Source organism: Falco naumanni, chromosome 7 (assembly GCF_017639655.2).
Source record: "Falco naumanni isolate bFalNau1 chromosome 7, bFalNau1.pat, whole genome shotgun sequence".
Lineage (NCBI taxonomy): Eukaryota > Metazoa > Chordata > Aves > Falconiformes > Falconidae > Falco > Falco naumanni.
The window spans coordinates 54,706,211-54,719,676 of record NC_054060.1 but is presented as its reverse complement, the minus strand read 5'-3'; the positions used below and the strand labels follow the sequence as shown (position 1 = coordinate 54,719,676).

At 34.6% G+C, this 13,466-nt stretch overlaps 1 protein-coding gene across 1 annotated transcript in view; it reads left to right on the top strand.

Annotated features, from left to right (window-relative positions):
- Positions 1-13,466, top strand: part of RYR3 (ryanodine receptor 3) — a 234,903-nt gene that overhangs the window by 162,691 nt on the left and 58,746 nt on the right. The window contains exons 56-65 of the mRNA XM_040601263.1: positions 2,582-2,644; positions 3,082-3,157; positions 3,326-3,449; positions 6,007-6,122; positions 6,407-6,474; positions 7,303-7,424; positions 9,654-9,703; positions 10,399-10,459; positions 11,485-11,723; positions 12,660-12,741. Coding sequence (XP_040457197.1) covers positions 2,582-2,644; positions 3,082-3,157; positions 3,326-3,449; positions 6,007-6,122; positions 6,407-6,474; positions 7,303-7,424; positions 9,654-9,703; positions 10,399-10,459; positions 11,485-11,723; positions 12,660-12,741 — 1,001 coding nt within the window. The remainder of the gene's footprint in view (positions 1-2,581; positions 2,645-3,081; positions 3,158-3,325; positions 3,450-6,006; positions 6,123-6,406; positions 6,475-7,302; positions 7,425-9,653; positions 9,704-10,398; positions 10,460-11,484; positions 11,724-12,659; positions 12,742-13,466) is intronic.

Below are 13,466 nucleotides of genomic sequence, written 5' to 3'. Positions count from 1 at the left end.
TGTTAGTTTACTAAGAAATCATTGCAAATTATGTTAATTTAGGTTCCTTTTAATGAACTTTCAATGTTACAGTTTTGAGATTAGAAGTCATGTCACTAATAAGAATTGTGCAGTAACAGCAAAGAAGGGACTGCAAAAAGACAACTTTTAAGACAATAAGGCTGTCATAGACCGTATCTCTTCATTTTCTCAGAAGACTTGAAGAGAGTTTACATACAGTCATTCAAAGATGAAATAGAAGAGCATTTATAGCCTTTTATTTTATAATAAATAAATCTAGTATTTATTTTTTTTTGTGTTGCAAAGGAGTGATTTAGGGTCGGTCAAAGAATCACTGTTAAAGATATTAGCAAAAGTAGCTTGAATATGAATATAAAGTAGAAGTGTGACTTAACAAAGTTCAATGGCAAGATTCACTCTATCACTTGCTATGTGGATGAAACATATAAAATAAATAGAGCTAGAATGATTTACACAGAGACCAGAGACACAAAGACTAAGGGACGTCCTCCCGCTGAGTCATAAGGTTCAGAGTACACCCCCTTGCTTTTTAAAATCCAGCTAGGTCCAACCTCAGACTTGGACAACGGTTTATGTCTAATGGAAGAAAAATAAAGAGTATGGAAATCCTTCCATTGAGTCATGAGGTTCAGAGTAGACCCTTGTGCTTTCTAAACTCCTGATCAAGCTTAGGTGTGGCTAGGTCCAGTCTTAGTCTCAGGTGGACAATGGTTTATGTCTAAAGGAATTAACTACATGGATTTCGTTAGTATTAATTTAGCATGCTGTCAGTCACTTACCAAGGAGCTGTTGCAAATCCACCTTGGGTAAGGAAGGGTGTCTTGGTGTCAGGTAAGGAATCTCAAACCTTGAGAGATGTCCCTACTCAAAAGGAGAGTCACTGGTGTGGTGTCCAATTGTAATTTAGTGAAAGCTTGAATTGGACTCATCCAAAGGTCTGTTGCTGGTAAAATGTTTCTGCCTTGAGGAGCAACCTTAAGGGGTGTCCCAGCTCAGGGGGAGATCACCACCGTTCAGCCACTTGGTGGCTCACTTAAGCTGTCATATTTATGAGGTTGGCTTGTAGTCAAATTGCCCACAATAGGAAGGTATGCATGAGACTCCTTGTAGCCACACCTTTCTTTGTTCCTTGATAAATAAGTCTTGGAAAGATCAATTTCTATTCATGTGTTAATTTTACGATCCTGTTCCAAGCTCAGGTGCATTGAGGCTTACTGGGTCACTCTGCTCCTTTGTGGATTTTCTGGAGGAGTTCTTGGCCTGACTATTGTGCCTCTACAAAACTACTGCTAGTTTGGTTAAGGGAGTCGAGATCTATCAGCTTTTGTCAAGATTATAATTACGACTGACAAATAAGATTGTGCATTTAATACTTTTTGTTAAATCAACAGGCAAAATTTGCAGGTAATTATATAGCACCTAGCATTTTGATGTGATATAGACTATTTTTTTCATTTCTAGTTTTTTGTAATAACACGTTGAGTCTGCTGCTCAGTATCTCTGTGTCTTGGAGCGGGGAAAGCTGTTTAAAACTATGGCAAGTGTTGGGGAACTTTTATTATACCCCTTGAGGTGAATTAAATTTGTGCTTAAATATAGTGAGTTTTAATGAGCAATGCATTGGGCAGAGTCCTACCACCATAAGCAGTTCTGCAAGGAGTGCCCAAAGATGTGCCACAAGCTGATTCCTTACATACAAATTGCACCAGTACTGATCTTGTGAACATCAGGCACCTTAAACCTGTGTTGGGTTCATTCCCCAGCACCAGTTTTGCTTACCAAAAGTAGCCCCTGAGCACTCTGTTACCAGATGGTACTTCAGCATTTCTTACCTCTTCAGCAAACTTCATTCCCTTACAGGGAGTCCTTCTGTCTGGCATCTCTGCTTTCAGCCAGTTGAACCTGTTCTGCAGCGGGGCCTTCCTGCCCAAGAACATGCATAATAAAGACATTATTTCAGTAGAGGCCATCATTACATGTTTAACTTCAGTACATGATTGAAATCACTGATTTGTATGTCACTGTTCATGTTCAACATATGCCTAGTATGTTTGTTGCACTGGAGCTTTCACACTTTAAACATTTAAATACATGCATAAATACATTGTACTCCTCCTTTTCCTTAGTCTGTAAGTTCCTCAAGACAATAACCTATTTAACTTTTTGTTGTGATGTCTTGTTTTTAGTATATAGTTCATTCGGGCTGTTGCCACATTCTTCTGTCGTGTTTTCAAGGCACATCTTGTATGCCTAATGATTGGTCTCCTCTTGTAGGCTGAAAAGCATAGTTCTTAGCAGTTCACCATCTGTTATGAATAGAGAGATCTAAGTGTCTGCAGCAGCCTTCTTATTTCCACATCATCAGGTGCATTCTGTTAATCATCTGGTGTGTCTTCAGTGCATTGCAAAACAAAATGTGAACACAGTTTCTCCAAAAAAATTTAAAAATGTTACTCTAATCAACAACTTGATTATGGTGTAACTCTGCTCAACAACAGAGATGTAGTTGAATATTTGATTCTTTTATCTGACAATAATTCTCTTTTTTTTTCCCCCACAGGGAAATGGGTATAGCCCAGCGCCACTTGATCTCTCTAATGTGGTGCTTTCTAGGGAGCTTCAGGTTTGTATTTGTGTTTTGCATATACTGTGCTGAAAAGAATTAATAGATTTGGGGCTTTATTATTACTGAGTTGAGTTTTGTCAGTTTTTTTAATGTATTTGTGACTGTGGTTGTGTTCTGCTGTTGTAGAAAGGTACGTGCCGTACTATTTACATATTTAAATAAGAGGTTTCTCTTGTTTATTTCACTGCTGCTTCCTGAGTTCCTAGAAAAATTTACCATGAAGCTAGGGAAGGGGCTGTCAACAGCATGTGATACTTGTGTATCCTGTGCCTGTGCTGACCTCGAAGAACAGCTGAATGCAGAAATGACACTTAACCGTGATGTTGCTTTACCACAAGAATGTAGACTTTACTCAAGACTGTAAAATTATGCGGAATTACAGAATTTTTGTCACCTTTTAATTTTGCGTCTTGTTTTTTCTGATGGTAATGTAGGGAATGGTTGAGGTAATGGCAGAAAACTACCATAATATATGGGCCAAAAAGAAGAAAATGGAGTTGGAAAGCAAAGGTAAGCCAGAACCCTTTAACCACACAAAAAAGACAAGGAAAATGGGAGAGAAGGAACAGGCTGTAATAAGGCAGTGTAAGACAATCAAAATTGAATAGTTTCTTTTTGTACTTGAAGCAAAATAAATCTTACAGTAGAATAACTTACAGTTCTTTCAATTTACTAAAGGTGGAGGTAGTCATCCTTTATTGGTACCTTACGACACATTGACAGCAAAGGAGAAATCACGGGACCGTGAAAAGGCACAAGAGCTGTTTAAGTTCCTTCAAGTCAATGGTATAGTCATATCTCGGTAAGTTCCACATTTTTTTGAGATACTTGCTTACATTCGGTGCATAAACCATGATGATTCTCCTTATCTCACTGCAGTCTGTTATTTATTAACATAATTACCATTTGGTGTCTCTTCTGTAAATCAGAATCCTTGACATTTTTTCTGTTCAAGTCCCTTCTGAAATAGTGTAGACAGGTAACATTTTAAATAAGTATGTGATCATAGTAAATACAAAGTGCAACAATAGTGTGACAAACAGATGATTCAAAACTTCTAAAATAGCAGCCAGCAGTGCCAGTAAGGTTCATGGGAAAATAAATCTGATACTGAAACACATCTATATAAAAGTGCTTTTTAATCTAGTTTTTTAGAAGAATGTTAGTTTGAGTTCTGTGAAGCAGTAAGGCAAAGTGGCAATTTTGTAGGCATTTCACCCTTAACTTCTGCTCAAGCAGAAGCTCACACTTCATTGGGTATACCCTAACTTGAATTGCTGTGTCTGGAAGTAAGCTGGCCTGTGGGGACCTAAACTGTCAATGAAATTAAAATAACTTATTATACTGTATTTTTGCCTTTACACGATGGAATCGTGAGTTACTATACTATGTCATCTTCTTTTGTGTGTGAGATGTCTGAGCACATAGGAAACTGCAGGTTTGCTGGCATTAAGCATTTTTGTAAACTAAACTGTATTCATGGGAAAATTTTTGTGTACCTGCATAGAATCAGATCTCACTTATTTTCATTTATTTCTGCTTTTCATGTCTGTGTCTCTGATGAAAATATACACTCAGAAATTTATACAAATCAATTATTAGAGTCTGCCAAAGGTAACTTCCTTGGCTTCAATAATTAATAACATTTCTTGAGATATTAGAAGACAGCTCTAAATATACATTTCTGCATTACTACAGAGAAGAATTCCTCCCTGCCCCATATGTAAGCTCTCAGCCTGAAACCAAAATGTAGGTATGCCACCAAACATTTTTATATCCTCCACAATTGTATTAGAGCTGTTGAATAAGGAAAGCAAGTTTAGTTCCTGCAAATGAATGGTCCTTTGAAACACCAATGGAATTGCTCAAGTAGTAGTTTTAATATCTCTTTGCAGCTGCATCTGTTCAGGTTGTGAAGGCAATGTTTTCAGTGTTAACTGATGGGGCAAATCAACTTGAAAAAGCCTGTTCAAACTCTTTATGGGGTATGGGCAAAGGGTTTGCAGTAGTCGTCTGTATCAGGGTGAATCAAGATTACCTCTTTTCAGTGTTTTCTTCAGATGAGTATGTGTGTATTTTAAGTATATATATATAAAATCATTGGAAGTACTGCTTGCAATTATCACATCTCCAGAATGTAATTCTTAAAAATGTTGCACTGATCATTAAAACACAGAAATTCTTTATAATTGGAAATGTACAGGTGGCACAGTGTGTGTACTTTACATATACCATCTGCTTCTGTTTTGATTTTTGCTCCTCTTTCTCTGTTGTGAACACTTTTGAAGAAGTTTTGGGTTTTCATGACATACAGATAAATCTCAGGCCTTACTCAAGTATATGTTAGAAACGACATGGTATTTTGTTAAGCATCTTTAAACCTCTACAAATTTTTTTGATGTCATCTTTGTTATTTAACACAACTACCAATGTCTTTGAATATTTAGAAAAGTAACTAATGTCTTACAACGATGACTTATTATAAACACAAAAAGACAATATTTACAATGATCTCACTGAAAATAGAGATAAATAGTTGCATTTTCCCTATGAGGGTGAGGCAGCAGGAAATGTCTGTCAACCATACATAGCTGTTAATACATACCAAATTATCAGGAGGGTGTTGTCCAGTTTTTGGTTCACCAATGTTAAGGAAGACATTGACTGAAGAGTTAATCAAGTGGAGGGCCACCAAGATGCTTCAAGGATTGGCTTGCAGTCGTACCAGGAGAGGCTCTGAGGAGAGGCTAGATTTTTTCAGTATTAAACCAGCAGGCTACAATGGGATTTTACCACTGTCTTCAGCTACTTAATGCAAGATTATAGAGATGATGAGGTAAACGCTGTCTCCTCAAATGTAACAAGCTGTTACAAAGGAAATCCCAGTTAGATATATGAAAATGTCACCCTTATTTTTTCACAGTGAGGGTGGTCAATCATTATAGTTGGCTCTCCAGAGTCATTATGAAATTTCAGTCCTTGAAGATACTCAGTACATTATTGGACGAGGTTCTGAGCAACCTGATCTAACTTTGGATTTGGCTTTGCTTTGAGATGGGTCTTGGATCACATGTCATTTGGAGGTTCCTTGCAATCTACATTTTCCTGTGATCCTAAAGACTTTTAGAATTTCAGTGAGGTAGGTTTCATTAATCCAGTGCCTTAGAGAAACTTGAACTGATTTTAACATTTCTTGGAGGTAGTTGGTAAGTAAGAGTTGCTATGGAAGGTCATTTTCTCCTTTTTATGAGAATTTACCATAATTAAAAGGTAATAAGGAATGGAATACTTCATAGTACTGTCATCCTTTGTATTACTCTCATCATCAATGCTATTTATCTTAATGCTTTCTGAAACAGGGGTGTGAATGACATGGAGTTGGATGCTTCATCCATGGAAAAGAGGTTTGCCTTTAAGTTTCTGAAGAAAATTTTAAAATATGTTGATTCTGCTCAAGAGTTCATTGCGCATTTGGGTAAGCTCAGATTGAATTTTGAAAATAGTTAAAATTGTTTATATTTAAATATTCAGACTGATGTTTAAATTTGTAGCAATGAATATTTTTATTGCATTTAAGAAACAAATCCTGTGTTTTAGTTTGCAGGTTGAATTCTTTCACATCTGTAACTAGCTAAACTGTTTCTGCTGCTTATTTGCATTTCAGCAAGGCTAAGTTTACAAGGCTATATCAAAGAGCTGTTGTGTTATTTATTATTAGAAGACTTCTTATTCATGTCTGCCTTGATTGTATCCTTGCAGAAGCCATTGTAACCAGTGGAAAAACTGAAAAATCTCCACATGACCAAGAAATAAAATTCTTTGCCAAAGTGAGTGATTTAGAATTTCAAGTAATGTACATATGCATTCATTTATACAGAACATGGAAATTTGTAATGGTAGGCTGCTTTTCAGGTAAAAGAAATATATCTTTCCCATTTTTTTTCATGGTAAGTAATCAATTAAATGTTGCTAACAGATATTTGAAAATACCTTCCAAAATATTTCAATATATGTGATGGATTCAAACATTTTAAAATATTTCAATGTATCTGCTCCTACATGAGAAGGAACATAGAAATTAAAAGGCAGCTTATTTATACGTGAAATTAAATACTCTTGATGAGCATATAAATTATTGCTGAAAAATTTTGCCTCAGTATATGACTGAAGTGCATAGTATCATCTAATTAAGAGGAAGTATTCCTATGTATAGTAATGTCATACACATCTGTGTATAATAAGAAAAATGTCAATAATCAGATTTGAAGTAAGAAACATTTAGGTTTTAATTTAGGATCTTAAAAAAACCCAAAAGTCCTCTCCCTTTATATCTGTACCAAACAGTTATGTAAATAGTGGAGAGGAAGGGTCCTCTTAGTTCAGTGACATTTATCACTGTTGAATGTGAGAAGAGTAAGGCTGCAATATGAGATCCAAAATAGATAATCTGTGTAACTGTTTATTATTTATGTAACTTTTAAGTAAAATTGTAACATTTAAGTTTTTAATTTATATGACTTTGTCTCTTAAATGAGAAAATACAACAGTTACAGAACTTCTAAAATTCTTTGAATGAACTATGACCAATCAGAGCGATGTTGCTACGTTTACCATTATGCTCTGTGAAAAATACATTTTGTATCTGTATTTCTTAGGTTCTTTTACCATTAGTTGATCAGTACTTTACAAATCACTGCCTCTACTTCCTGTCTTCTCCAACAAAATCACTCAGTAGCAGTGGATATGCATCAAATAAGGAAAAGGAAATGGTAGCAAGGTAAGTAGAAAATTAAGATATACACAGGAGGGTACTATATAGATAATTAAAGGTCTTTTCTTAGCATAAAGAGAGAGATAGGTCAAAAGATCAGTTTCCTCAGATAGAAAGTGAATAGTGTATTCTGTATCAAAATGGCAGTGAATGAATAAATTCCTCATTTTAGTACTCTTTAATATATAATTAAAGAATGAAGTACATATATTAATTATATATATTACAATAGACAATTTTGGATGATAACATCAGAAACATTAATAAATGATTCTGCAAGGAATGGAACTAATAATTGTTTCTGATGAGTTTGTGTTTCATTGTTGATGGTGGTTTCTGCCTAGAGTTTATCCCACTGTTCAGTCATATAAATAGTCTCACATTTAAATTTTCAGGTATCAAAAATGTGAAAATACCATGATGCAGCTTTTTAGGGGTAATTATGGATTCTCCCTTCTATATAAAGTTACTTCTACCCCGCACAAAAATTGCTGGAATTTAATAGTTCTTAGATGTCTGTACTGTTTCAGATTTGGTTGGAATTAGCCATATGACTTCAAGTTATTCTAGAAAACTCAATTAAAAAGAGACAGTTGCCTTTTAATTTATAATGTGTTGCCTTTACAAAAGAATTTCATTTTTCTGCAATTAAAAATTTAAAATTAATATTTAGTATACTTTAACTGTGACTGTCATCTATCATATTTGTTGCCACTTTTTTCTCCCCCTTAAAGGTGTACTGCCAGTTATTTGGGAAATTTTGTATCCTAATCTTTCAAAACTGTATTTTACTCTCAAGCTTTCTTACTTTAACTGTCAGGTTTTCAAATTTCTTTTGCTTTCCTTCACAATGTTGACCAAAGTTGATTACTTTTTCCAACAGAATAGTAGATACAAAATTTGAAATTAAAGGTTATTTATTGTTACATAAAATCAAGCCTAGCACTGAACTTCCTAGATTCCATTCTTCAGTTTATCTTCCAATGATTTTTGCAGTTCTCTAAATCATTATTGGCCTTCTTTTTCCATCTTCTAGGTGGGTGGTAGTCCTTATATAGCAGTTGCCTCTAAGAGTGAGTGTTAAATCACTAAGATTCTGTTTTACTGAGCTTTCGGATATATTATATACAAATGTGTAAGGTTGTTCTCCAATAGCTGAAGGAAGTCAGCTTAGGTTAAGGAGGATGGAGTTTCATTTCATTTCAATTTCGTGCTTCCTCTCTGCATACTCCTATTACTTCCCTGAAGTCAGTCAGATCAACTTAGTAAAGCCAGAATGATGCTTACTAGGGTTGTACAAAATGCCTTTACAAAGGCACATGAAGGAAGTTAGACGTCTAGCCTGCATATCTACTTTCATACATTCAGAAATACCTTATAATTCTTTGCCCATTCTTCATTAAGAAACATGACTATCAGTTATTTTCATCTTATAGGAGGTATATTATTTCCCTACTACTGTGAAGATAGCAATGACAATCTGTTCTTAGTAAGAGACCATACCATTTCCTAAGGTATATTTTCTTCATTTTGTTATGTCCAAATTCCATTTGTAAAGTATAGTATAGATGATAAACAAGTCTGCCTAGCTGTCTTTGGTTTTAGAAGTTAAAAGTAGTCCCTTTAATCTTTACAGAGTTGGTAATTTTTCCTTTCTCTTGGTTGTCTTATTATTTTGACAGATAGGTTAGATACGCAAGTTTCTGACATACTTGCGAGAAGCTCTTGTAGTCTGAGTATGTTTCAAGATTCATCTTATTAGCAGTGGCTAAACAAATTTATTTATTTACAAAGGGTATCTTTGAAAATTGTTTTAAATAGTTTGTAAATTTGTAACTTTTATTTCCTGCAGAATGCCAAGTAAACCACTAAAATTTTACTCAGTTTTTCTTGTTCTTACAAAAAAAGTTCTTATTCAGAAATAATACCCATAAAGAATGACTCAACCATATAAGATGCAATTGTTCGAAACCACTGTAATGAAAAAAAAGTTTCACATTTCAAGTTATCTCTGAAGTAGTGAAGCTCAGAAAATGAGAGACTTCGAAACCTTCAAAAAGTTATTCTGCTTAATGCAGCTACTTGACTGACTGTTATCATCATGTATGATTCAAAATACACTTTCCAGGAACTATGTTGTGGTTTGTCTTTCCTATTCCTACTACTCTTTACCTCATTCTAAATAAATCTTTAATCTTTGTCTTGTCTTGCTCTTTCTGTTCTTTTCTACTTTAGCCTGTTCTGCAAACTAGCTGCTCTTGTTAGACATAGGATCTCACTTTTTGGTAAGTTGTTAAGAAAGATCTTCGTAAAGTTAAAAATATAAAGAATGTATAACCATTGCTTCTGTCTTACCTGAAGCATTTCACAAGCTATAGCCAAAATTCTATAAAATGATGCATAAACTTCCAGTACAATGAGTGAGTGCCTTGAATATGGCTCTGAAGCGAACAGTTAATAGAATATGTAAAGTGTTGAAGCAGGAAAATTAGCAGCTTCTAGGATCTTTAGACTCCTTTTAAAAAAAATTTCATGCCTCTGCAGTTACTTTTAGTTTTTCAAAAGTCGGCTTACACTAATTGTTTTGATTTCTGTCATCCAGCTGTTGAATTCAGTAGTTTAATTTCTCAGTAAGTAAGGGCCATGTAGGGGAAAACAACATGCCTCTGAGAAAAAGGTATTGGTAAAAAAATTATAAAAGAAATGTAGGTACTACAAGGTACAAAGTTCAGAATGTTGCAGGGTCAAGTGATGACAATGAGCCGTAAGTAGACACTAGTTATTCTTTTTAGTTCTTGTATAGACTCAAGAAATTGAAAGTTATTCTAGAACCAGACCTAACTCTCTCTCCAGTGACCTAAGGTAGGAGACACATCATGACTTGTTTAACCTGTGCATCTCCAATAATGATGTTTTAGATCATTAGATTATCCTACATTTTCAATACTATTGTGCTCTCATGATATCTCTTTCTAACCAGGTAGTGATTCTGCTACAATGGTGAACTGCCTGCACATCTTAGCTCAGTCTCTTGACACACGGTAAGTTTGCAACATTTGTACCAGCTGCAAACCACATGTGTTTCACAGAGCTTTTCGGGAGCAGTTGGATTGTTTCTGGATTTTTTTATTCTTTATTCCTAATTGATGATATTAGTTGTATTAATAATTCAGATCTTGACCTCCATATTAGCAAATTTCATCTAAAGGGTTTCATCTACATTTTTCTGTTCAATATCTGCCATTAAAACACTGAAAACTTGTCATCCTTTCCAAGGGCATTTGAAGATATTGGGAGATATAAATGACACAAACTTTGGAACTGCAGATATTGATACCTATAGATATTGAGACACTTTAGTGAATATTAGAAAAAATGTCATTAGAAGTATGCAGAATGTATTAATATATGGGCATAGTTACATTTACTAACTTTTGCTCTTTGCCATTTAAATGCTTATGTAATTCGAAACAGGCCAAGATCGTTTTCTCATTTGAGCTGTTTTCTGGCCTGATTATGTTATACAGCAGCCTGACAGTTGTGAGTAACGACACTGAAAAGCTTCACTAAGGGGTTGGAGAAGAGCGCAAAAAAAAATAAGGAATGGGACTGTGATGCTGGTATTGCAGTCACATTTTCTAGATTTAGGGTGCTTTGAAAAATAGGTAAGCATGTATCCTGACTTGCATACCTAGTTCTTGTGGCTCCCATAAACATTTAAGGATTAATAGGTATTTTTCTTGAGCATATTATATGGAGGAGCTTTCTTACCACCTATGATGTTTGCTAAGAAGGCATTATGTTACTTGGAAGAACATCACAAAAACTAGGAACACAAGACTGAAGGATGCAAGTTCTTTGTTGTTATTATTTTGTATAAAATACTCCAAAATGTTGCTTCTACTACTGAGTAGATATAACTGTCCTTTCAATTCATAATGTGAAGTTCACTAATATGTGTGTGTATATTCAAAGACTGATAGAATGTAACTAGCATGTACATATATATCTATGCAACTACTAATGATCAGGACAAAGTTAATTTTTTTCCTTTATTATTTTTCAGAACCGTTATGAAATCAGGATCTGAGCTTGTCAAAGCTGGACTGCGTGCCTTTTTTGAAAACGCAGCTGAAGACCTTGAAAAAACTTCAGAAAATCTTAAACTTGGAAAATTTACCCATTCACGAACACAAATCAAGGGTGTTTCACAGAATATTAATTATACTACAGTAGCATTGTTACCGATTCTGACATCCATTTTTGAACATATTTCACAATATCAGTTTGGAATTGATTTACTTTGTAAGTCTTTTATTTTATTTTTGAAGTTCCTTGTGTTATAATAATGCAAATGCTTTTTAGTAATGATTACATGAATTCAAAGAATGAAATTCTGTTTTCAGTAACACACATTTCCAACATGAAATCTGAAATGAGCCGCATAGTACCTTATTTCTATTGTGTGTTTAAAAATAATACTCAGTAAGTTTCAAGTTTATTATGTACAATATTTCTGCGAACACTGACAGAGGGAAATTAAATTTTCCCCTTAAGTGCTCTCTTACCAGCTGTGTGGGTAAGACTAATTTCCTATAGAAAATTAAATTATGCTTATTTTTGTTACATGTTTTTAATTCATTAGATCAAAGAAGGCAACTCATTCTTACTTGTGTTTTTTTCTCACATTTGAAAACCGCTGTATTTCTTTTAATATAATTTTTCTTTATTTTTAGCATCATTTAGTTTAAAATTCATGAAATGCCTCCTTGAGATTCAGCAATATGCTGTTCAAAAATTGTGTATATATTTGGGTGATCACATTTGCAAAACAGAAGATAATTAAAAGATTGATAGTCATAAAAATACTTTCTTTAAAAAGTTGGGGAGCCTTTATACCATATTCCTAGAGGTTAGACACACAGACTGATTTGATTTATCTTAAAATGGTGCTCTGCAAGTGTGATAAACTGCAATATCTTGTTAGCAAGTATCTGCTGACCTCTTGAAATGTCTCAGGATCTGTTAGGTTTTGGAATAAATGTAGATGACAGATGGGGTATCAGAGAAATAGAAGATAAATAACACGTGTGGAGTATTGACAGCCTAGAATGTTCAGTGATACACATGCTAAAAGTTTTAGGCACCATTTTTTGAGATTGCATAAAACAGATATTTAATATTTGGAAAGTAGTTTTTAGTTGAACAAATACTGATCATCTACTTCTTATTTTCCTCCAGTGGGTGATGTACAAGTTTCATGTTACAGAATTCTTTGTAGCCTTTATTCCCTTGGGACTGGGAAGAACATCTATGTTGAAAGGTATTGAGTGAAAAACTCAGCATGTAAAATTTTCTCTTCTTTATAAGTGTGTTGTTTAGGTAATATAGCAGTTTGAATGAAAGGTGAATCTGAAAGAGCATGAACATGTATAAAATACACTATAGCTGGAATGTGGTTGCCTGTACCTGAGAGTTCAATTCCACACACAAAAAACCCCAAACTACTCATCCTGGATATGGCAGTGTATCTGCAGGAAGTTTATTTTTCTCATAGGGAAAACTAAATTTTTCCATGGGTTGCCATTAAGGTTCCCGAAGTTTGGCTACTGTTGCTGTGGTAAGTAGGCGGAGTACCACAAGTAGGCTCTGTCTGTCTCACACCTAAGTCTGTAAAGAGGTCTCAAAATAGTTGTCCTGAGCATACATAGAGCATTCTGACAGCCTTTACAAAGGAAACCACTTTACCAGTTACTTACACTTAAAAAAGAGCAGGGTCTACGATTCCTTACAGCATCTAGTTGCTATGATATGTTCCAAGTCCTGGATTTTTAGATCCTCTTCCACTGAAAGAGACTCAGATCCCTATCTGCTACTTCTAAAAAGAGGACCCTAATTGTTGGTCTATCACAAGACAGGAGCTGAGGTAATCATAACCCTTCCTTATGCTTCTGAAGGCTTTAGGTTAGGCACTTTTCATGATTTTTCTTATAATGAAAAGTTTAAGATCCACAGGGCTTAATAGAGAGACTAAACTGGAGGAAATAG